The 25501-nt window shown below is 36.9% G+C and overlaps 2 protein-coding genes across 15 annotated transcripts in view; one reads left to right on the top strand and one right to left on the bottom strand.

Moving 5' to 3' along the window:
- The window catches only part of LOC145507281 (uncharacterized), a 96838-nt gene that overhangs the window by 22726 nt on the left and 48611 nt on the right, over positions 1 to 25501 (top strand). The window lies entirely within an intron of this gene.
- Positions 1 to 25501, bottom strand: part of PTPN22 (protein tyrosine phosphatase non-receptor type 22) — a 59725-nt gene that overhangs the window by 20672 nt on the left and 13552 nt on the right. For 3 of the 8 annotated variants that reach the window (XM_081493469.1, XM_081493475.1, XM_081493474.1), the window contains exons 2-11: positions 17969 to 18077; positions 17631 to 17707; positions 17405 to 17500; positions 16943 to 16981; positions 15746 to 15817; positions 15570 to 15629; positions 14857 to 14999; positions 14301 to 14367; positions 9990 to 10067; positions 6588 to 6674 (exon numbers count right to left, since the gene is read on the bottom strand). In XM_081493469.1, coding sequence (XP_081349595.1) covers positions 6588 to 6674; positions 9990 to 10067; positions 14301 to 14367; positions 14857 to 14999; positions 15570 to 15629; positions 15746 to 15817; positions 16943 to 16981; positions 17405 to 17500; positions 17631 to 17707; positions 17969 to 18077 — 828 coding nt within the window. The remainder of the gene's footprint in view (positions 1 to 6587; positions 6675 to 9989; positions 10068 to 14300; positions 14368 to 14856; positions 15000 to 15569; positions 15630 to 15745; positions 15818 to 16942; positions 16982 to 17404; positions 17501 to 17630; positions 17708 to 17968; positions 18078 to 25501) is intronic. The other 5 variants (XM_081493470.1, XM_081493471.1, XM_081493473.1 and 2 more) reach the window with 5 other exon arrangements.

The raw sequence follows: 25501 nt of genomic DNA, 5'->3' as shown, positions 1-25501 counted from the left end.
TACAGATTAATGGAATACAATAGAGAGCCTAACAGTAAACTCATAGAAAGAGCAATTGATTGTTTTCTAAACATAAGGGCTAAAACTAAAACTCTTAGAAGAAAACATAGAAAGCTTCATGGCATTGGGTCTGCCAATTATTTCATATATATGACACCAAAGGCACTATCAACACAACAAAAAAAAGAGACAAATTGGATTTTATGAAAATTAAAAACTTATATGCATCAAAGTGCAAAATCAACAGAGTAAAAGGGCAACACACATATATCTGCTAAGGATTAATATCCAGAATATTTAGAGAACTTCTAAGACTTGAAAACAACCAACTGAAAAATGGAAAAAAGACACAAAAACAGAATATGGACAATGGAGAAGAATAAAGAGCCCAGAAATAAACCCACACACCTACAGTCAAGTAATTTTCAACAAAGGAGGCAAGAATATACAATGGAGAAAAACAGTCTCTTAAGCAAGTCATAGTGGAAAAGTTGGACAACTGAATGTAAAACAATGAAATTAGAACACACCCTCATATCATACACAAAAATAAACTCCAAATGGCTTAAAGACTTAAATATAAGACATGACACCATAAAAATCCTAGAAGAGAATTCTCCAACATAAATTGTACCAATGTTTTCTTAGGTCAGTCTCCCAAGGCAATAGAATAAAACCTAATATAAATAAATGGAACCCAATCAAACTAGCAAGCTTTTGCACAGCAAAGGAAACTATAAACAAACAAAAAGACAACCTAGGGACTGGGAAAAAATATTTGCAAGTGATACAACCAACAAAGGCTCAATTTCCAAAACACACAAACAGTTCATACAACTCAATAACAAAAAACCAAACAATCCAATCGAAAAACGGGCAGACCTAAATAGACATTTCTCCAAAGATACACAGGTGGCCGAAAGGCACATGAAAAGATGCTCATCATTGCTAATTATGAGAGAAATGCAAATCAAAACTATGAGGTACTACCTCACACCAGTCTGAATGACCATCATTAAAAAGTCTACAGATAAATACTGGATAGGGTAGGGAGAAAAGGGAGCCCTCTTACACTGTTGGTGCAGTCACAATGGAAAACAGTATGGAGGATCCTCAAAAAACTAAAGTCATAAAATCAAGCAATCTCACTCCTGGGCATATATCCAGACAAAAATATAATTCAAAAACTTTTTTTTTTTTAAAAAAAAGAAACTTGTTTTCAACAAATAAAGAAGAAAAGATGTGTGCACCCTTATGTTCATAGCAGCATAATTTATAATAGCTAAGATATGGAAGCTATTTAAATGTCCATCAACAGAAGAATGGATAAAGAAGATGTGATATATATATACATATATATATTTGTATTTTAATACATATATGTGTATATATATATGTTAGTTGCTATTTAGTCGTTAGTCGTTAAGTTGTGTTCAACTCTTTGCAACCCCATAGACTAGAGCCTGCCTGGCTCCTCTGTCGCAATCCCTGGGTCAGGAAGATCCCCTGGAGAAGGAAATGGCAACCCACTCCAGTATTCTTGCCTGGGAAATCCCGTGGACATAGGAGCCTGGCAGGCTACAGTCCATGGGTCACAAAAGAATTGGACACAACTTAGTGACTAAACGACAACAATAACAATTTTTTAATGTATGCATTTAGGGTGCTATAAACTTTGCTCTCAGCACTCCTGGAGCTCTGTGTGACAAATATTAATATGTGGTATTTTCGTATTTTTATTCAGTTCAATGTGTTTTTCAGAAATTTCTCTTTAAACTTTCTTTTTTGACTCAATGAAGAGTCTTATGTGATTTCCAAGTACTTGGTTCTTTTCTTGTTACATTTCTGTTATCAACTTTGATTTTGATTCCATAGAACTCAGAGAATACATTCTATATGATATCAATTCTTCATATTTTTGAGATTGTTTAATGGCCCAGAATGTGATCCACCTTGGTATATGTTCAATCAGCACTTGAAAAGAATGTATATTCTTGTGTTGTTAGGTGGAGACTCCTATAAATATCAATTTTATCCTGTTAGTTGGTGGTAGTGGTATTAAGTTCTCACATATTCTTGTGCAGTTCCTGCTGAGTTCTATAAATTTTGAGAGAAGGGTATTGAAGTCTCCAAATATAACTGTGGATTTTCCTATTGTTCTTTTTAATCCTATCAATTTTTGCTTCACGTATCTTGCAGGTCTGGTCCATACACACTTAGGATTGTTAAATACATCTTATTGGTGGATTGACCCTTTTATCATTTTACAATATCCCTACCTTTCTGTGGGAGAATAACTCTTTATTCTGAGGTCTCTCTGATATTAATATAGCTACTTCTGCTTTCCCTTTATTCATGTTTACAGGATATAGATTTTTCTAATCCTTTATTTTAAGCCAACCTATAAATTTGAAATGTGTTTCTTACAAACAGCATATAGTTGAGTCATGTTTTCAATACACTCTGCCAATCTGTCTGTTGATTGGTATATTTGTACTACTTACTTTCAGTGTAATTATTAATGCGGTAGAGCTTAAGTCTCCAACTTTACCTGTTGTTTTCTGTTTGTTCTCCATTTCTCATTTCTTTTTCCTGCCTTTTTCTCTTTCCTGCATATTTGGAATTTCATTTTGATTTACCTATAATGTTTTTTAAAATATATCTTCGTACAGTTTTTGTAGGAGTGGCTCTAGTAATTACACCATATATTCATGATTTATCAAAGTCTGTAAGTATTACTGTTTTACTAATTCAATACAGAAGCCTTACTCCCTTTATGTGTCTAACCCTTCCTTTTTCATTATGCAGTTGTCTTAAATAGTTCTTCTAATACATATAGAACCATATCAGTGTTACAATTTTCACTTTGATCATTAAATAAATTAGAAAAATCAAGAGAAAAAGGAAAACCTATTATATTTACCCATGTTGCTTGCCATATTCTTTATTTTTTCCTTTCCTTTCTATTTAGAAAAATTCCTTTGGCATTTTTTTTAGGGTAGGTCTATCTACTGGCAAAAAATCCCCTTAGTTTTTCTTCATCTGAGAGTGTCTTGATTTCCCCTTCATTCTTGAAGGATATTTTTTACTGGATGTAGAAATCTGTTGACAAGCTTTTTTCCTTCAGTGCTTGTAAAATACTGTGCCACTTCCTACTGGCCCCCATGTTTTCTGATGACATATTAATTTTCATTCTAATTGTTTCTCCCCTTCAGTTAATATCATTTTTCTTTGACTGCTTCCTAGACTTTTTGTATTTAGTTTTCTCAAGTTTACTTTTGATGAGAATTTCAGTGCTTTTTTAGACTTGCCTTTTTTCTCCTTTCCTCCTTGGACATCAATGACACTAATGCTAGGGGTTTTGTTATTGTCACTTAGTTTCCTGGAGCTTGATATTTTATTTTTATTTTATTTTTTAGTCTACTTTATTTCTATTGCTCAAATTGGGCAGTTTCTATTTTGTCTTTCGATTTATTAATTCTTTCCTTGTGTCCTGTACTCTGCTGTTAAATCCATCTACTGAGCTGTTTTGTTTCCATTACCGTTATTTTTCAACTGTAGAATTCCTTTTCAGTTCTTCTTTATATCTTCTCTTTCTTTGCAAGATCTTTATATTTCTTTGCTGAGACTTTTTATTTTTTCGTTTGTTTTAAGCATGCCTATAATTGCTCACTGAAGCATTTTAATCATGGCTGCTTTAGAATCTTTGTCAGACAATTTTTACATCTCTGTCATCTTAGTGTTGTCATCTGTTGACTGTCTTTTACTCATTTGGTTTGAGATCCTCCTGGTTCTTGGTATGACAAGTGATTTTTCACATGAAATCTAGATATTTTTGTATTGTTATATTATTCCCTTTTTAACTGGGATAGCTTTTAAAAATCCATTCTGACAGGGGAAAGAAGAAGGGTGGGGGTGCTACCTCATTACTGCCTTGCCATTGCCAAGTGGATTCAATCTCCACCACTTTTCTCACAGTCTCTGTTAACACCTGAAGGGAGACACCACGGGAGAGGCTCTCCAGGTGGTCTCTATTGACACCATGGTCTGGCTGGTCTCATTACTGCTGGATGATGTTGAAAGTCCTGACTCTCCACTAGGCCTCTTCTGACACTCCATCAGTGGAGAGACATGAGGGTACCAGGTTACTGCCAGGTAGAAACTCAGGCTCCTCACCTGGTTTCCACTGACACTGCAGGGAAAGCTCATTGCAGGCCAGTGGAAATAAAACTCCTAGCTCTTTACTTGACTTTTTCTTGTTTTAAATGATTGTATATTTTTCTTTATTAGAATGACCACAAGAATGACACATAACACTGTCCTTCTGATAGAGTATTTATAGCTGACCTGTTGTCCTTCTCTGTATCACCATTTTTGTGAGGATGGAAATCTAGGCTCTCTGCTTCTCTGTTGGCATAGGTGGGGTTGGGGGCCATTTTTTTCTTTGGTGTTGACTGAAGGAAAATACTTAGTATCTTAAAAGTTTTCTGGTTTGCTCAGCTGCCCCTTTCCTGGTTCTTTGACTAGAGAGAGCAAGATTTTGTTAGTTTTTTGTTGTCTGCACTGTTGGCACTTCCAATTTCTTGGTTTCTTCAGTTCCAAATCTGTGATATGTGAAGAAAAGGAAAACTCAAGGAACTCATCTTCATGTCATTCCTTGGGTCCCAATGTTCCTAGATCGTCTGTCTTCTCTCCATCTTTCAGAGTCTTCTTATATTTATTTTATATGTATGTTGTCCAGGGTTTCTAGTTGCATTTAGTGGAAAGAATAGGGAAAAGTATATTCACTTGCTATTCCCAGAAACAGAAGTCCTCCTTGGCTGATGTTAATCAATTCCTTCTGTGGGAGGTTGAACCATGTTCATATGTTCCTATTTATTGACTAAGAGCACACTCCAAACAACTCAACTGTCTGGAGCCATGGGCTATATCTGAGTTCTGACATTTCCTGGAACCTAAAATATTAACCCACATACTCCAACAGCATGTTAGGAGAATATTCTTTGTTCAAGAAGGTTTTATTCTAAGAGCAAGGATATGACTGTATCATCATGTCAAAGGAGAAAATCCATGTGATCATTCTATAAATGCAAAGATATACAGTTGATAGACTTCAACATTCTTTCCAAAAAAATTTCTTAATAAAATAGAAGTCAATTAATACTTCCTTTAAACAATTAAAAGATATATATCAGACTTTCCTGGTGGTCCAGAAGAATTTGCCTGCTAATGCAGGAGACACAGATTCAATCCCTGGTCTGGAAAAATCTCACATGCCATGGGGCAACTGAGCCTTTGTGCCACAACTTCTGAGCCCATACTCTAAAGCCTGCAAGCTGCAACTATAAAGCCCATGCACCTAGAGCCCATGCTCTGCAACAAGAGAAGCCACCACAATGAGAAGCTTGCACACAGCAACGGAGAGTAGCCCCAACTTGCCACAACTAGAGAAAGCCCTCACACAGCAATGAAGACCCAGCACAGCCAAACAAGATAATAAAATAAACAAATAAATAAAATAACTCCAATCAAATCAACATCACAGTTAGTAGTAAAACATGAGAATCTCGTCCACTAAAATTAGGTCATGGAATCACTTCTGTTATTTAAACTTGTTTTGGGAGTACTAGCCAATGAAGTAGGCATGAGCAGGATATAAGTAACAATGTCTGGCAACTATATTCTCGTTTTCATCTCCTTCTCTCATACTTTTTCTATGGAGCTGACATTCACTATAGGATTGCATAGTTCATTCTCTAGCCTCAATACTTTCTTAATTTTTTTTTTCACTCCAAATGGTTCATCATTCAAGTGATAGGAGTTGTGAGAGTCACATCTTATATACTTTGTATTCCTAATACTGTGAAAACAATAGGTACTCGGTGAATATTTTCAGATGCATAATATAAAATGTGGTGTTTAAATTTTAATTAATTTGTATATATTACATACACCCTGGAAGGTAAATCAATAATTTTGTCTTATTAAGGTTTGTTCAGAATCTAATACTTCGTGATTCCTAGTAAATATTTGACATCAGTTTTTGCAATGAGCTCAAAATAACATTATCTAGAATGCTCAATATTTTTCGATTAGAATTTGGTCAAATCATAATCGTTTTTATATCCAACATTTTCAGCTAAGAATCCTTTGGATATTCTAAAATATTCTCAAAATTTGATGATACATATGCCATCAAAATGAAGCTTGAGTAACCTGAAAAATCATGTAAAGTACTCAACTACAATTTCACTTTATAATTGTCACTCTAACTTCTAACTTGCCACACAACTGTCTAGAACATGAAAACAGAATATATGCTTGTCCTTTCTCCCACTCCTATGGTTTCTAAATTGAGCTGAAAATGGTATGCAAAAGGTTAACCAAGACATTAATTTTCTAAGTTAAAGTACTTGAATTAAATTGTCCTTCTTCACAGGAGATTTACAGTGCAGCCGCATGCACATCTGACACTCCAGTTTAGTTGTGATGATAAATTATAAGTCGCCCTGCAACTAATCTGAGATCTTTTGACCAAAATCAACATGAAGACATTTTTTTTACAAAACATCAAATTTAAAATGTACCTCTGTTCCAGAGTGTTTATCCCTGATAATATCCATCTGTCTCTTAAATAGTTCTAATACAGCATTGTAGACCAGTTCATACTGTTGCTGAAGAGCATCGCAAACCGGAACAAATGAAAATAAACAAAAACTTGGTGAACTAACAGAATCTCAGGAGTATGAACACCAATCAAATCCTAGTATAGCAAACCTGAAACATTAGTTTAATGATAGTGCTTTATGTCTGTGCAGCCCATGTCAGGTTTCAAAGCATTTTTAGGATGCTAGAAACAGCTAAATATTTGATCTACCGCTAGGTAATATACAAGGACCTTGCGGCACGCTTTTAATATTCTAACCCTACTTTCTTATTTATCTTTCCTTCCACTATCCTCCCTCTAATTTTGTTTGCTCACACTTTAAAATTTTCATTTCAGGGACTTCCCTGGAAGTCCAGTGGTTAAGACTCTGCTCTTCCATTGCAAGGGGCACAGGTTTGATCCCTGGTGAGGAAACTAAAATTCTGCATGCCATATGGCCAAAAAAAATTGTTTTTGTTTCATTCCAGATGCATATTTGGGGGGTAATTCATCTCTTCTGGGAAAAGGTAGATTGATGTTGTTGATGGCTAATAGATAGCTTCAAGATGTGTTATTTAATATGACTCTCACAGTTAATCTATAAAGTAACTAGGTTGATATCCCTGTTTACGATTTGTCTGAGATCATTCAGAAGTAATTTCAATGTCTTGGGTTAGTACCTGAACCTTTGACTCTTAGTTTAGTGCATTTGGATCAAGCTGCTGAAATTCTGTTTTAGCAAAGATACCAAAGAAAACTAGACCACTAAATAGAGTTTGGAAATTTGTGGTTATAAAGGAATTCCACCGCAGAGAAATGAGACCGCTATAATTACAGGTTTATGGGTTTTTACTACCTTGCTTTTGCCTCTGTACCTGCTCAAGCACTTGATTTTTGGATCTATTTTTCATCTAAACAGGCCTATTCAGGTTTTTCGATGACACTTCACACAATCGTACACAAACAAAATATAACTTTTGCCAAAAATAATTGTAGCAGGATAACAGTGCAGAGTCTGTATCATCCAACACAGCCATTGGCCAACTCTTCAGTTTTTTCTAAAGAAGACAGGAAAATCAGACAGGAAGCACTCATCTGGTTACAGTGCTATTTCCTGGTTAGAGCGGTATCAGAAAAAGCAGCTACAGCAGGTAAGTTATTTGTCCAAATAGTTGTTGATAATGCCAAAATGTGAAAGCTAACTTAAAACTATGTCAGCTGTCTTCCAACTCTTAGAGATAGGCCTGAAATGGACTTTCTCTGAAATGATATATGGCTTTATTTATTGATTCACTAATATAGTTTAATGTTATACAATTAGGTTCCATACTTCCTGGAATCTTTATACATCTACATGGATTGGCCTTCTCTTAAGTCTGACAACCTTAAACCAGTCAATGCTTTCATTTCACATAAACTGTCCCCCCTAAAGATTGAATATAGAAAACACCTACAGTCATACACATGAAAAAGAATTCTCTTTTTCCACTAACTATTAGTGGAAAACCTGTGTGGGCCAAACAGAAGGTTTATATTATAATAGCTCTTAACTTTTTCCCTTTGATTTACAACTTTTACATAAAAATATCTAAAGTGCCATTGTCAATTATTTTACTTCTAAACCTGTGTTCAAGTTTATTTGTAAGTGCTTTAAACACTGCTGCTGCTGCTGCTAAATTGCTTCAGTCATGTCCAACTCTGTGTGACCCCATAGACAGCAGCCCACCAGGCTCCCCTGTCCCTGGGATTCTCCAGGCAAGAACACTGGAGTGGGTTGCCATTTCCTTCTCCAATGCACGAAAGTGAAAAGTGAAAGTGAAGTCGCTCAGTCGTGTCTGACTCGTAGCGACCCCATGGACTGCAGCCCACCAGGCTCCTCTGTCCATGGGATTTGCCAGGCAAGAGTACTGGAGTGGGTTGCCATTGCCCTCTCTGGCTTTAAACACTAGGGTCTTACTATTTTAGCAATAAGAAATAATTCTAACAAACTATGCAAAAATGTGCTGTGTGCTTAGTTGCTTCAGTTGTGTCCAACTCTTTGTGACCCTATGGACTGTAGACCACCAGGCTTCTCTGTCCATGGGATTTTCCCAGCAAGTATACTGGAGTGGTTTGCCACTCCCTCCTCCAGGGGATCTTCCCAACTCAGGGATGGAATCTACATCTCCTGCTACTCTTGCTTTGTACGCAGATTGTTTATCCCTGAGTCATCACAGAAGCCCATGAATAAAGTCTCTTACCTAATAAAAACCAATGAATGTTTGATGAAAGAATGAATGGGCAAATGCTAAACTCTATCTTAAAGATGGAGACCATTTAGAAATATAGGTAAAATTATTGGTGTTGAAATATGGATAAAATATGGGTGTTGGGCTTCCCTGGTGGCTCAGATGGTAAAGAAGCTGCCTGCAATACAGGAGACCCAGGTTCAATCCCTGGGATCAGAAGATCCTCTGGAGAAGGGAATGGCCACCCATTCCAGTTTTCTTGCCTGGAGAATTCCATGGATAGAGAAGCCTGGCAGGAGAATTCCATGGATAGAGAAGTCCATGGGGTTGCAAAGAGTTGGACACGACTGAGTGAGTTAACATATACATGGGTATTGAAGTATTATAGAATGTGAGAGATTTGGGCTGGGAATGTTTCACCTAAGAGGTAGAATGTGAGCTGGAGAAGAGAGAACAGGTGGAAAGCATTTCTTATGGAATGAATAGGTATGAGCACTCTGGGGTGGGTTAATCTTATACTATGATACAAATATAATCATATATATAATATTATTGTAATTATGGAGTTTTTAAAATTTTTTTAAAATATGCATACAATAAGGACTAGGAAAAACTATGGAAAAATAGTAACAGTGACTCTCTCTAGGTGACAGGATTACGGATGATTTTTAAATTTTTTATTATTTTCTAAAATGAAGAAAATAATATAATTCTCTAGATTCTGTTACCACCTCCTGAAGAAGAAATTACAAATCTCTAATTTTGTATGGTTTCAGAAATGAATTACCACCACAAAATTTCAGGTTAACCTGACCCAGCTATTTCTTTCTAATAGGTCAAATAGTTTGTAGATTTTTTTCAATATCCTTTGTAAGAAATATTGTCTTGCTTTCTTAATATTTTCTGAACAGACAATAAAATATAAGGAATGAAAGGAATTTGGTCCAGGGCAAGGGATACAGGAAAAATATTGGGATATTCAGAGTCAGAGGAAGTGGAAATGGACCAAAACCCTTGATAGTAAAGCAGTCAGCTATTTTTGGATGCCTTGCTGTTACTAAATAAAGAGATGGAACCAGACTCAGACATGTTATATTATTCACCATAGTCCATACCTGAGTTTGAACTAATGAAGGCCTCTGTGTTCGCATTTCTTGGATCAAACTAAAAACACTGAAGTTCTCAGGAATTATCTATCAAATAAAAGGAAAAAAATATCTTACTCCTTTGTTCCTATCTAGAAAAAAAGAATGCACTTTTAAAACTAACGAGGTTTTTCATCACTTGCACTATTACTTAGAGCCTATGAAATACTGAAGAAACTCTTCAGAATGATTTCACACTGGGTAATCAAATGTCTGAAGTTAAAAATATAATGAGGGAACACCCCACTCACACCAATGGACAGATCATCAAAACAGAAAATTAATAAGGAAACACAAGTCTTAAATGATACATTAGATGAGATGGATCTCATTGATATCTTCAGGACATTCCATCCAAATGTAGAAGAATACACCTTCTTCTCAAGTGCACATGGAACATTCTCCAGGATAGACTACATCTTGGGTCACAAATCAAACCTCAGTAAATTGAAGAAAACTGAAATCATATCAAGCATCTTCTTTGACCACAACGCTATGAGCAAAGATATCAATTACAAGAAAAAAACTGTAAGAAACACAAACACATGGAGATTAAACAACACGTTTCTAAATAACCAGGAGGTTACTAAAGAAATCAAAAAGAAAATAAAAAACTTTCTAGAAACAAATGACCATGAAAACATGACAACTCAAAACCTATGGGATGCAGTGAAAGCAGTTCTAAGAGGGAAGTTTATAGTGATACAATCCTACCTCAAGAAACAAGAAAAACATTGAATAGACAACCTAACTTTACACCTGAAACAACTGGAAAAAGAAGAACAAGAAAACCCCAAAATTAGTAGAAGGAAAGAAATCATAAAGATCTGAGCAGAAATAAATGAAAAAGAAATGAAAGAAACAATAGTAAAGGTTAATAAAACTAAAAGCTGGTTCTTTGAGAAGATAAACACAATTGACAAGCCTTTAGCCAGACTCATCAAGAAAAAAAGAGAGAAGAATCAAATCAACAAAATTAGAAATGAAAAAGGAGAGGTTACAACAGACAATGCAGAAATACAAAGGATTATAAGAGACTATTGTGAACAACTATATGGCAAGAAAATGGATAACTTGGAAGAAATGGACAGATTCTCAGAAAAGTTCAATCTTCCAAGACTGAACCAGGAAGAAATAGAAATTATTAACAACCCAATTACAAGCGCTGAAATTGAAGCTGTGATCAAAAGTCTCCCAAAAATCAAAGCCCAGGACCAGATGACTTCACGGGAGATTTCTATCAAACATTTAGAGAAGAGCTAATGTTTATCCTTCTAAAACTCTTTCAAAAAATTGCCGAGGAAGGAACACTTCCAAACTCATTCTATGAGGCCACTATCACCCTGATACCAAAACCAGACAAAGACAACACAAAAGAAGAAAACTATTGGCCAATATCACTGATGAACATAGATCCAAAATCCTCAACAAAATTTTAGCAAACAGAATTCAGCAACACATCAAAAAGCTCATACACCATGATCAAGTTGGGTTTATTCCAAGAATGCAAGGATTCTTCAGTACACACAAATCAATCAATGTGATAAACTATATTAACAAATTGAAAGATAAAAACCATATGATAATCTCAATAGATGCAGAAAAAGCCTTTGACAAAACTCAGCACCCATTTATGATTGAAACTCTTCAAAAAATGGGCATAGAAGGAAACTACCTCAACATAGTAAAGGCCATATGTGATAAGCCTACAGCAAACATTGTTTTCAATGGTGAAAACCTGAAAGCATTCCCCCTAAAATCAGGAATAAGACAAGGGTGTCCACTGTCTCCATTATTATTCAACATATTTCTGGAAGTCCTAGCTAGAGCAATTAGAGAAGAAAAAGAAATAAAAGAAATCCAGACCAGAAAAGAAGTAAAGCTCCCTGTTTTCAGATGACATGATACTGTACATAGAAAACCCTAAAGATAGTATCAGAAAATTCCTAGAGCTAATCAGTGAATTTAGCAAAGTTGCAGGATACAAAATCAATACACAGAAATCATTTGCATTTCTATATACTAAAAATGAAAAATCAGAAAGAGAAATTAAGGAATCAATCCCATTCACCACTGCAACAAAAAGAATTAAATATCTAGGAATAAACTTACCTAAGGAGACAAAAGAACTGTACACAAAAAATTATAAGACACTAATGAGAGAAATCAAAGATGACATAAACAGATGAAGAGATATTCCATGTTCCTGGTTAGGAAGAATCAATATTGTGAAAATGACTATACTACCAAATGCAATCTACAGATTCAATGTGACCCCTATCAAATTACCAATGACATTTTTCACAGAACTAGAACAAAAAATTTCACAATTCATAGGAAACACAAAAGACCCCGAGTAGCCAAAGCAGTCTTGAGAAAGAAGAATGGAGCTGGAGGAATCAACCTTCCTGCTTTCGGATTATACTACAAAGCTACAGTCATCAACACACTATGGTACTGGCACAAAAACAGAAATATAGACCAATGGCACAAGATAGAAAGCCCAGAAATAAACCCATGCACCTATGGGTACCTTATTTTTGACAAAGGAGGCAAGAATATACAATGGGGCAAAGACAGCCTCTTCAATAAATGGTCCTGGGAATACCAGACAGCTACATGTAAAAGAATGCAACTTCCTAACACCATACACAAAGATAAACTCAAAATGGATTAAAGACCTCTATGTAAGACCAGAAACTATAAAACTCTTAGAGGAAAATATAGGCAGAACACTCAACATAAATCAAAGAAAGATCCTCTATGACCCACCTCCTAAAGTAATGGAAATAAAAACAAAAGTAAACAAGTGGGACCTGATTAAACTTAAAAGCTTTTGCACAGCAAAGGAAACTCAAAGCAAGGAGAAAAGACAACCCTCAGAATGGGAGAAAATAATAGCAAATGAAACAACTTGGATTAACTTCCAAAATATATAAGCAGCTCATACAACTCAATGCCAGAAAAACAAACAACCCAATCAAACAGTGGGAAAAAGACCTAAACAGACAGTTCTCCAAAGGAGACACATAGAAGGCTAATAAACACATGAAAAGGTACTCAACATCGCTCATTATTAGAGAAATACAAATCAAAACCACTATGAGATATCACCTCACACCGGTCAGAATGGCCATCATCAAAACGTCTACAAACAATAAATGCCAGAGAGGGTGTGGAGAAAAGGGAATGCTCTTGCACTGTTGGTGGGAATGTAAATTGATACAGCCACTATGGAAGATGGCATGGAGATTCCTAAAAACTAGGAATAAAACCACCATATGACACAGCAATCCCACTCCTATGCATATACCCTGAGGAAACCAAAATTGAAAGAGACACATGCGTCTCATTGTTCATTGCAGCACTATTTACAATAGCTAGAACATGGAAGCAACCTAGGTGTCCATCGACAGATGAATGGATAAGAAGTTGTGGTACATATACACAATGGAATAGTACTCAGCCATAAAAAGGAACGCATTTGAGTCAGTTCTGATGAGGTGGATGAACCGAGAACCTATTATACAGAGTGAAGGGAGTCAGAAAGAGAAAGATAAATATCGTATTCTAATGCATATATATGAAATCTAGAAAAATGGTACTGAAGAATTTATTTACAGGGCAGCAATGGAGAAACAGACATAGAGAATAGACTTATGGACATGGGGAGAGGGGAGGAGAGGGTGAGATGTATGTAAGAGTAACATGGAAACTCACATTACCATACGTAAAATAGATAGCCAATAGGAATTTGCTGTATGGCTCAAGAAACTCAAACAGGGGCTCTGTATCAATCTAGAGGGGTGGGATGGGGCAGGAGATGGGAGGGAGGTTCAAAAGGGAGGGGATATATGTATACCTATGACTGATTCATGTTAAGGTTTGACAGAAAGCAGCAAAATTCTGTAATGCAAGTTACCGGGCTAAAGGAAGGGTAACTGTGATTTAGGACAGTGGTTACCAAAACTACTTCTGTCCAGAAGCACCTGGAGAACTTGCTGGCCCCACCCCTTCCAGAGTTTCTGCTTCAGTTCATCTGAGGTGGGGCCCAAAAGTTTGCATTTTTAACAAGTTCCCCTGGTGATACTGATGCTGCTTGTCTCGGGACCACATTTTGAGAACCACCAATTTAGGAACTAAGTTAATCGTCTGACAAGGCCAATCTACAAGCGAATATTTTAGAATCTTAAAGATAGATGTTTTGAAGAACCAGACAATTTCTAAGTCTGAAAGTAACAAGGTTAAGAAAATAGCAAGTGCCTATTGAGAAAAACTCACCCCATCTTTTAGCAACATCCACGTGTAATCAATAGCACAGAGAACACCAGTCCTTCCACAACCAGCGCTGAAATGAAAGATCACAGTAGCATGTATAGTTGCAGAGAGTGGATCATAGCTGAAAAATTTCACCAGCAGATTTGAGGAAGAAGAAATCTAGAGACCATGAAACTGTCTTAACTCTACCATTTCCCAGAACACATTTTTCAGTTGCCACAGACTACACCACATCTCAGGACAGGTCTTAGGCAAGTTCTCATAGCAAAATGTCTCTACAGCTGTGCTGTTCACAAGTAATTTATCAGGAAAAAAAGTCATTCTCAGGTTGAATTTATCAGAGTTTCTTCTATTGACCTTTCTCTTTCAATCATTCTCATTTTTAAACTTGATTCCTTTCTGACTGACTGGAAAAAATGGGCCTCAAATTAGGAACCTACATCTATGTAAGGTTTAAATTCCAACAAAGTCAGTCTTCCTTTGGTTAAAAGCAGGAGTCCTGGCCTGAATGTGATATTTGGTTTATTCTGGGGAGAAGGTTCATACAACAGCATCATACCTGCAGTGAATGCATATGGGAACACTGTTATCGTCTTGGTAACAACGCACATCCCAAATGAGCTCAAGAATAGGGTCTATAGATGAAGGCACATCATGGTCTGGCCAATTCTTATAATGGAACTGATAGATGGTTCGAGTTTCCTATAAAAATAACCAGAATAAAAGGAGAGTTCAAGATTAGCATGTCACCTCATTCTATCACAAAATTACTCTGTCTTACTAAGTAGCATCTTTATCTTTTTTGCAATTTGTGGAATCTTCTTCCCTACAGACCACATGCCCTGTAAGAACAATTATAAGTAATTTCAGGTCACTCACTATTGGCCTCTCCCTATCTACTCACAAGATAAGGTAGATGTGAAAATGGTCCAAACCAGAGCTTCCCAACTGGCATCCTTTAAATGAGTCACAGGCAGGCTGAGGTACTAAATCCCTTTGCCTTAGAGAAACAGAGGAGTCTGAGCTTTCAAGTTGGTTCCCAGCCTCTATTCACCCTAGAAATAATATCATTTTATATGTGGGCCATTGGTGTGAAATAGGTTGGGGAACACAGATTACACCAAAGGTCTCTTTTGGATATTATGGTCTATCCAGAACATCAAAGGCTCCTCCATCCCCTATTATGATATATCCAGACTGCATCATATACACATACGTTTCCTTGCCTGGTCTCTGTAGGCTTTGAGTTTACCCTTAGTGTTCTATACTTACACTATTGAACTTGGCCTTTAGAGTCCTGATTGTATAATCAGATTTTCTGTTTTCAGCTTCCTAAGAAGTAAATCAAAATATTAGTTATTTCAAAGACTAATATTCAAAAACTACTCTCTATAAAGTAGGTTCTGGAGCATCTGCTCAGCCATAATGGAAATAGACATCATACTTACACAAGATATGGAGAAAGGACCAAGTTGCAGTTGCATGTCTCCTGGTTCAGCCCAGTAGCGCTCACATTTTTTCTGTTGCACAAAGCAAAAGGTGGCAATTTCCTTTCATATATTCTAGTATTTCCTGGACAATGAAACCCTATCCGCCATTCAGAAGCAAATTCAGCAGTGTCCTTTACCCTAGGTTAGGAATTTCTAATGCCCTTGGACTTCAACACAAGTCTGAATTTTTCAAAGATGGGAAAACAAACCTTAAAGGATATACCAATTTTAGACTTTCTGGAAGTCTCAAAAAGTAGAAATAGGGATCTGACATTTTCAGTATTTCAAAAGGATCAAAACAAAGCTACACAAGCTAACTGAAACCCCAAGTTCCCTTGGTTTTAATTGGAATTGTATCAATTCAGAATGGCAACAGTAGGTTCAAAGAGTGTTGTTCAATGGAAATATAATATGAGCTACATATATAATTAAGATTTTTCTAATAGCCACATTCAAAAATGAAAAAAATAGTAGGGTTAATTGTTTTAATATATCTTAGCCCAATAAAAAAAATTTCAAGTTGTAATCAATCTAAAATGGTTATTAGATATTGGACATTTTTAAACTGTCTTCAAAATCTAGTATATATTTTATATTTAAAGCACATTTCAATTACTATGCTAAATTTTCATTGGAAATATTTTGTTTCCATTTAGATTTCATAAAATCTATGGTTGAAAAAGATTCACATACCCAAGTTGTTCCAAATCAGGTTTTCCAATAACTGAATTGAATATCATTCTTTAAATTTAAATGCATTTAAATTTCAATGCATTAAGATAAGCTGAGTTCCTCAGCCACACCAGCCATATTTCAAGTGCTCACCAGCCATACATGGTTAGTGAAGGCCATGCCAAGTGGCACAAAAGGAGCCCTGACTGGCAGTCTAAAATATCTGATTAATAACAACAGGAAAATGAATTATTATTTTAAAAAGTATACTTTATTTTTATTTTAAAACACAGGGAAATGGGCAAAAGAGGTTCTCACGGGTTTAAAAAAAAAAAAAAGCCTTGAGAATCATCTGGCATTCCCAAATTGAAGACTAGGAAGATGAGCATACATGTCTACTAAGTCACAGTTAAGGAAAATTCTGCTACCAAGTTTCCCCCTTCTTTTTCTTTTTTCCTTTAGGTTTACTAAATAGCAACCCACCTTTCCCATTTCAAACTCCATGCACGCCATAACAATGATCTAGGGCGATAAAATAGACAGAGACTTAAAACACTGATACAGTTAGAAAAGCAGTTAATACATGAGTCCCAAAGTCCAAAAGTGTCATTCTTTTTTTTTGTTTTATAACCAAAAATGAAATCCTAATAAATTATAATATGTTGCTCCTACTCTTCTTTCTCTGTCCTCACTTCCCTTTTCTCTATTCAAATCAATAAATTCTTGTTAACAAATGAGACTGTCAGGAAGAGAACTTTTATTTCCATTAACAATAATGACTTCGTGATGTTGACTAAAAGTTGCCTGAACACCAAAATTCTAGCAACTGACCCCAAAAAGCAATGATTCTGATACATAGGAAACCTCAGTCACTTATCCTACCACCCTATGCCCCACATCTCAAAGAACTAAGGAATATAGTAACAAAAGCAACTCTGCACTTACCAGGATGCTGTATTCCCAAATCATCCTCCAGAAGTCCAGGACAGTTGTAGGCAAAGGTCCCTGGGTGGCAATATAAGTCTTGGGTCCATAAACTCCCTAAAGGGGAACAGAAATTGCATGGGGGTAACTACAAAAAACATACTCTTCTTCTCGTCTAGTATTCCTCCACCCCCACCTCACCCCCATTTTTTTAAGTACCTGGAGAAATACAGAATATTCAATGTACCTTAATGAAGTTGGCATTGATGTAGCTGGAATCCTCATCAGAGGTTATCATGAACAGTTCTACTAGGCTATGATCATCTATAATACAAAAGAAAGACTAATTAAGAGGATTTGGTCAGAGGGCATCTGTAAGTCTGGAACTAGCACTGTGAATAGTGGATGCTCATAAGTGATTGAAGAGTGAATGAATGAATGAATGTTCTTTTGTAGTCGTATACAGTACAAATTAATTTGTCAAAGCCATGATCCAGGATTAGGAATAGCAACCAGTGGGTAAAAAGAGATAAGATGATTGAATTGGGGAAAAGGTACAAGTTTAAAGGGAGAAATGAAACTTACAGGGCAAAATATCCTTATATCTGTTTTTCTTGATATTCTTGGGCCTCTCAGCCACAGTTGTAGGATAGGTTTTATCTGCCTTATACTTGGTGGATAGTCTTTTCAGCGTCTGTAATAAAATCACAATAATTCAATCATCCTAGGGAAAAGAGGCAGAGAAGGCAATGGCAACCCACTCCAGTACTCTTGCCTGGAAAACCCCATGGATGGAGGAGCCTGGTAGGCTGCAGTCCATGGGGTCGCGAAGAGTCGGACACGACTGAGCGGCTTCACTTTCACTTTTTACTTTCATACATTGGAGAAGGAAATGGCAACCCACTCCAGTGTTCTTGCCTGGAGAATCCCAGGGACGGCGCAGCCTGGTGGGCTGCCGTCTATGGGGCCACACAGAGTTGGACATGACTGAAGCGACTTAGCAGCAGCAGCAGCAGGGAAAAGAGGCAAGAAGCTATCTCTAGAGAGCTTTCCTTCCCCTCTGTCCAAATATTCCACTTCAACTGTTTTAGCTTCTCTGGTGGCTCAGACTGTAAAGAATCTGCCTGCAGTGCAGGAGACCCAGGTTTGATCCCTGGGTCAGGAAGATCCCCTGGAGAAGGGAATGGCTACCTACTCCAGTATTCTTGCCTGGAGAATCCTATGGCCAGAGGAGTCTGGCAGGTTACAGTCCATGGGGTTGTAAAGAGACAGTCACAACTGAACAACTAACACACATTCAAACATAGTATCCTCTAGGGCTGGTGCCATTCACAAGAGAGCCCAGAGCATAAGGACAACAGGGTTCAGCGACATTTGGAGAAGTGAAAAGATCACACTTAATGCAACTGAGCTACAAATAGAAAAAACTTGGAGGTGAAACTAGTGAATATTTTTTAAAAAATGATATCTTCTGAACACAAATTCTGTGTTCCATCCAAAGAGTCAGATAATAAACGTTTGACTGGCTTTCTTTACAGCTATTACAGGACTATTTTAAGTAGAAAGGGAGCTTAAGATGAATACCATCTCTCTAGTTAGGAAAATTTCCAAGATTTCAGTCCCCAAAGCAGTCATTCTTTTATACAACCTAAATTTCAAACCCACCCCTCAACCAAACATGAATCTTTAAATAGTATCATATTTCATTTGTAGACTATGATCTGGGTCAGTCAGAGGATAGCATAATATGGTTGAAAAAGGCAATGAAGTATCTCCTTAAAAGTATCTCCTTATTCTCTGTTGTAAAGATGAGGAAACTGAGGCACAGAGAAATAAGTGCCCCAAGATCACACAACTACCAAACACAGTGCTCAGAATTCTAAACTGAGGTAGCCTAGAACTGGAGTCAGGGCTTAACCTGTATTGTGACCTGTATCCCATGACTAATGGCAGTCACTGGAGATGTGTCGGCATCTGTATTGTTAACCAGCTTTATGGTTGATTCCAGTGTATATTTTTGAGATGGGCGCAGCACTGACTGAATGAAGTTGGGCAAGTTATTTAATCTTTCAGTGTCTCAGTTGCTTTTTAAGTAAAATGGGAGGATATTTGTCTTAGAGTTGTGAGTGAATTAAATGAGTTATCATATGTGTGGCACTAGTACAGAGTACCTGTTTAATAAAGAAAACGTATTGTTTCTAAAACAATAAATAAATAAAATTATTCTCACTTGCCAATATTATAGTATAGAGTGAAATTTTGGGTCAGAAGAAATGATAGTTCCTCTTTAGCTCCTTCTGATGAATCAACCTCATCCCAGATCTTAACTCATTATGACTCAAAGAAACTTCATTTAGTAGATCTGAAACCTTTATTGACTGTTACTCAGTTTGAGAAAGACAAGGGAAAAACATCTGTGGTAGCTAATAAATATTTATTGAGTTGAACTGCAGAAAATAATTTTCATTATTTACCCACTATTTAATGATGACTTGGTCATGTGGAGATTATTAATTACTTCCTATGGGTCAGATCCCTCAGCATCTTCTCAGTCTTCATTCTCTTTAACTTAACTTCCTTCTTGAAATTTCCTCCTCCCTTGCCCTTATTCATCTATATCATTTTGCTTCTCCTCTTTCTTTTCTGACTTCTCTTTCCCTCTTCGCGTTCTTTCTTAATGCCTGTATGTCTGCTTCTGTCTTCTAATTGTTAATTGTCCAACATTCCAAAGTTAAGTCCTCAACTCTCTGCTCTTTTCACTAAGTACATTTGCTCAGAGACATCATCATAGAAGACGTACCAATGTTTTTAAAAATGTATCTAAGTGATTCACATTGAATTATAATTCCAACCCCTATTGGATAACTTTCAAATTTTTTCATTGAGATTTGATTACTAATTTCCAGTCCTGAATTTCCAACCATGTTCTAGACATCTGCACTTAGATGTATCAAACTGAGCACATCCAAAACTAAAATCATCACTGTCCTTACTGTTATTGCCAATAGCACCATCTTTATCCCAGGCAACCATACTCTAGAAACAGAGAATTACTTTCGGTTCCCCACTTCCCACATTTCCCACCTCTAATTCAGTCAGCAAATGTAAATGATTCTTTTCATGCAATATCTTGTATCAGCCTTCCTATGTCCCTAGAGATAACTTAATTCAGGCTTTAAAGCTTGAACTGTTACTGTTGCTTCTGAACTCATCTTCACACCTTTCTCTTTCCCCATTCAAATCTATTAGGTATAATTATCCTAACTTAATTTTACTAAAGTATTGCTTTCCTTATCTCTCTCATGCTAAAAACTACTTCAGCTAATCTCTCTTGCTACTGGAAAAAAAGAAAAACTCCTTAGCCGGGTTTTTCTGATTCGCCTCAGTTGGATCCCAGGTTAATTTTCCTATATTCCCTACTGTCCTACAGTTTTGAGTCTCCCAAAGATAGATTTCTAAGTTCTTTCAAGATTGTACAGACTGATGTCACTGACAATTATATGTAACATCACTTCTTTAAAACTATGGGTTTCCTTTCCTTTCTCATAAAACTTTATATACCCAGTACTGCTTCTCCTTTTCTCACCCATGATTATAGACTATTTTTTTCCACAGGGTAAACTAATAGATAGCAGTAAGGAAATAGAAAAAGAAAATTTCTCATGTGACTGGCAATAAGAAAAAGAAAAAGGAAATCACTATGTTACTGAATTGTTTATATTTCATATAGAGTTTTCACATAATTAGGATGTGTATCTATCTGTAGGAGTTTAGGAAGGACACTAATAACTAAGTCATTAAAAAAATGGGTGAGAAAGGGAGAATCTAAAATAAAGGAATGATAATACTATGTTACTGAATTGTTTATATTTCATATAGAGTTTTCACATAATTAGGATGTGTATCTATCTGTAGGAGTTTAGGAAGGACACTAATAACTAAGTCATTAAAAAAATGGGTGAGAAAGGGAGAATCTAAAATAAAGGAATGATAATACAGAGAGACAGAGATGAGAGGTAGGTGAAAATAAAAATTTGTTCCAACAAATCATCCAAATTCATCATTATATTTCAAAATTAGCTCAGGGTAACTTGATAGCTGAGTCTGCAAGGAGAGGAAAAAAAGTTGGGGTCATGAGAGATTTGTTAGCTGGGACTTTATTATACAACAAATTATCAAATATCTCAAATCTAATTAAGCTGATTCCAAATAGTAAATACATCACTAATCATTATAACAACTCAAAGTATAGAAGATTATGCTTTTTCCAAATAACAATGACAAATGGAACAGACAGCCACAGTCTGCTTATCTGCTGGACCACAAATGCTAGCATGTATTGTTCTAATGACCATTTTTTTCTGTTTCTAGAGTTAAATTAGACACAGGCAACCTATATAAAAGCAGGTATATAGTCACTTGTTAAATTCTAGTTTCTTACCATGATTTGAATTCTTGTGGGTTTTCAGAATTGAATTTAGGAAGAGAGATGCTGAAATGATCTTTATACAGCATATTTTTACACCAAGATGAATGAAAGTGGGCTAGTTTCAGAACTTAAGGATGTAACACAAATACATGAAAGACTATAAAATATTTCCAACTTATGCCAATATCCAAGTTACACCAATTTTCAGCTCTCTCTGATCTTGTGCACCTTTATAATGATAATTTTCAACTAGCCATTAATTCTAGGGCTGCTGAACAGATGTCAAATCCAGAGAAGCTCATTCTAAAATTCTCCAGAACTGTTTATACTGTTATACTGTTTTTGTTTGTCTTGCTTTGCTTGCTTGTGGAATGCTTTCCAGGGAGAATGCCATAGCCAAAGTTCGTTTTGAAAGGTATGCCTAAATTAACTTGGCAAAATTTCACAGATAAAACTCTTATGTGTGTGTAATGTATTATTGTTTAGCTGTCTTGACTGCCACCTTCAACAATGGGAGAGAATGGATTTTTTTTAATTAATTAATTTTTTACTGAAGGATAATTGCTTTACAGAATTTTGCTGTTTTCTGTCATACCTCAGCATGAATCAGCCATAGGTATACATATATCCCCTCCCTTTTGAACCTCCCTCCCTTCTCCCGCCCCATCCCACCCCTCTAGACTGATACAGAGCCCCTGTTTGAGTTTCCTGAGCCATACAGCAAATTCCTATTGGCTGTCTATTTTACGTATGGTAATGTGAGTTTCCATGTTACTCTTACATACATCTCACCCTCTCCTCCCCTCTCCCCATGTCCATAAGTCTATTCTCTATGTCTGTTTCTCCATTGCTGCCCTGTAAATAAATTCTTCAGTACCATTTTTCTAGATTTCATATATATGCATTAGAATACGATATTTATCTCTCTCTTTCTGACTCCCTTCACTCTGTATAATAGGTTCTCGGTTCATCCACCTCATCAGAACTGACTCAAATGCATTCCTTTTTATGGCTGAGTAATATTCCATTGTGTATATGTACCACAATTTCTTTATCCATTCATCTGTCGATGGACATCTAGGTTGCTTCCATGTTCTAGCTATTGTAAATAGTGCTGCAATGAACAATGAGATACATATGTCTCTTTCAATTTTGGTTTCCTCGCAACCCATTCCAGTACTCTTGCCTGGAAAATCCCATGGATGGAGGAGCCTGGTAGGCTGCAGTCCATGGGGTCGCGAAGAGGCAGACACGACTGAGCGACTTCACTTTCACTTTTCACTTTCATGCATTGGAGAAGGCAATGGCAACCCACTCCAGTGTTTTTGCCTGGAGAATCCCAGGGACTGGGGGGCCTGGTGGGCTGCCATCTATGGGGTCACACAGAGTCGGACACGACTGAAGCGACTTAGCAGCAGCAGCAGCAGCAGCAGGGTATATGTGTAGGAGTGGGATTGCTGTGTCATATGGTGGTTTTATTCCTAGTTTTTTAGGAATCTCCATGCCGTCTTCCATAGTGGCTGTATCAATTTACATTCCCACCAACAGTGCAAGAGCGTTCCCTTTTCTCCACACCCTCTCCAGCATTTATTGTTTGTAGATGTTTTGATGATGGCCATTCTGACTGGTGTGAGGTGATATCTCATAGTGGTTTTGATTTGTATTTCTCTAATAATGAGCGATGTTGAGTACCTTTTCATGTGTTTATTAGCCTTCTATGTGTCTCCTTTGGAGAACTGTCTGTTAGGTCTTTTTCCCACTGTTTGATTGGGTTGTTTGTTTTTCTGGCATTGAGTTGTATGAGCTGCTTATATATTTTGGAAGTTAATCCAAGTTGTTTCATTTGCTATTATTTTCTCCCATTCTGAGGGTTGTCTTTTCTCCTTGCTTTGAGTTTCCTTTGCTGTGCAAAAGCTTTTAAGTTTAATCAGGTCCCACTTGTTTACTTTTGTTTTTATTTCCATTACTTTAGGAGGTGGGTCATAGAGGATCTTGCTTTGATTTATGTCATCGAGTGTTCTGCCTATGTTTTCCTCTAAGAGAATGGATTTTTATTTCCTACTCTGTTCCTTCTCCCAGAGTTATCTGGTTGGATAACAAATGGATACTTTCTTTTAGCAAAACATCACATAGGAAATGCCTGTAGAACTGTTAATTTGGAAAGTGCGAAAGATTTTTTTTTTTCAGATGTCTTACCTAAAGGTCAGACTACTGTGAAGGCCTTTTTCTCACTCTCCTTCTGTCTCTGCTAGACCCCCCAGGCTCCAACACCCCAGCAGGGAATAAAGCAGAGCTGACTCAGTACAGAGAATTAATAAGCCTCACAAGAAAAAGAGAAAATCTAAAGGTTGGAAGGAAGAGAGTATAAAAGAGAAAGCAGGGCCATGAGGGTGTGTTGGGTTGGGGGAGAAAAGAAAGGTTGAAGGGAGAAAATATTTCTTTACCAGCCGCAAAGTAGATATGAGTTCCCTAAAGGCAGCACCAATGAGAGAAATCAGGGAATGAAGAAAAGCCGCTGAGAGAATAAAGAAAAGGGGCCTCCTGAGTGCTGATCATCTGGAATGTATGAGAAACCGGATTCTGTGCATATGTTTGATAAGCTAACAGTATGCTGATTTGGTTTGTGGACTATACCCCTTTCCTTTCTTTCTTTTCTTTTTTTCTGAATAATTTTTTCATATTTATTTTTATTTATTTATTTGGCTGTGCTGGGTCTTAGTTGCAGCATGCGGGATCTTCCATCTTCGTTGTACTATGTGGGATCTTTAGTTGGGGCACTTGAACTCTCAGCTGTGGCAGGTGGGATCTAGTTCCCTGAGCAGGGATCGAACCTAGGCCCTCTGCATTGGGAGCATGGAGTCTTAACCACTGAACCACCAGGGAAGTCCCCCCATTTCAAGACAGGAAAATAGAACTGAGGTCCTGGCCATGAAATTGTGGAAATCAGAACAGAATCTATTACATGCTCTTTTTCATTTAATAGAAAAGCAATTGCTAGTAAATGAATCAACATCTCTCTCAAAAGAGAACAGGAAGAAAGAAGAAAGCACAAGGCCGCGTTTGGTGTTTGCATTCTCTGCCTTAGAGGACTACACTCAGTTCAGTTCAGTTCAGTTGCTCAATCGTGTTCGACTCTGCAACCCCATGAATTGCAGCATGCCAGGCCTCCCTGACCACCACCAACTCCCGGAGTTTACTCAAACTTATGTCCATCGAGTCGGTGATGCCATCCAGCCATCTCATCCTCTGTCGTACCCTTCTCCTCCTGCCCCCAATCCTTCCCATCATCAGGGTCTTTTCCAATGAGTCAACTCTTCACATGAAGTAGCCAAAGTATTGGAGCTTCAGATTCAACATCAGTCCTTCCAATGAACACCCAGGACTGATCTCCTTTAGGATGGACTGGTTGGATCTCCTTGCAGTCCAAGGGACTCTCAAGTTCAAAAGCATCAATTCTTCAGTGCTCAGCTTTCTTCACAGTCCAACTCTCACATCCATATATGACTACTGGAAAAACCACAGCCTTGACCAGATGGACCTTTGTTGGCAAAGTAATATCTCTGCTTTTTAATATGCTATCTAGGTTGGTCATAACTTTCCTTCAAAGGAGTAAGCGTCTTTTAATTTCATGGCTACAATCACCATCTGCAGTGATTTTGGAGCCCCAAAAAATAAAGTCTGACACTGTT

Source organism: Giraffa tippelskirchi, chromosome 5 (assembly GCF_054371585.1).
Source record: "Giraffa tippelskirchi isolate mGirTip1 chromosome 5, T2T-mGirTip1v1.2.pri, whole genome shotgun sequence".
NCBI classification, from domain to species: domain Eukaryota; kingdom Metazoa; phylum Chordata; class Mammalia; order Artiodactyla; family Giraffidae; genus Giraffa; species Giraffa tippelskirchi.
Note: the sequence above shows the minus strand (reverse complement) of the source record. Positions and strands in the feature narration are given on the sequence as shown.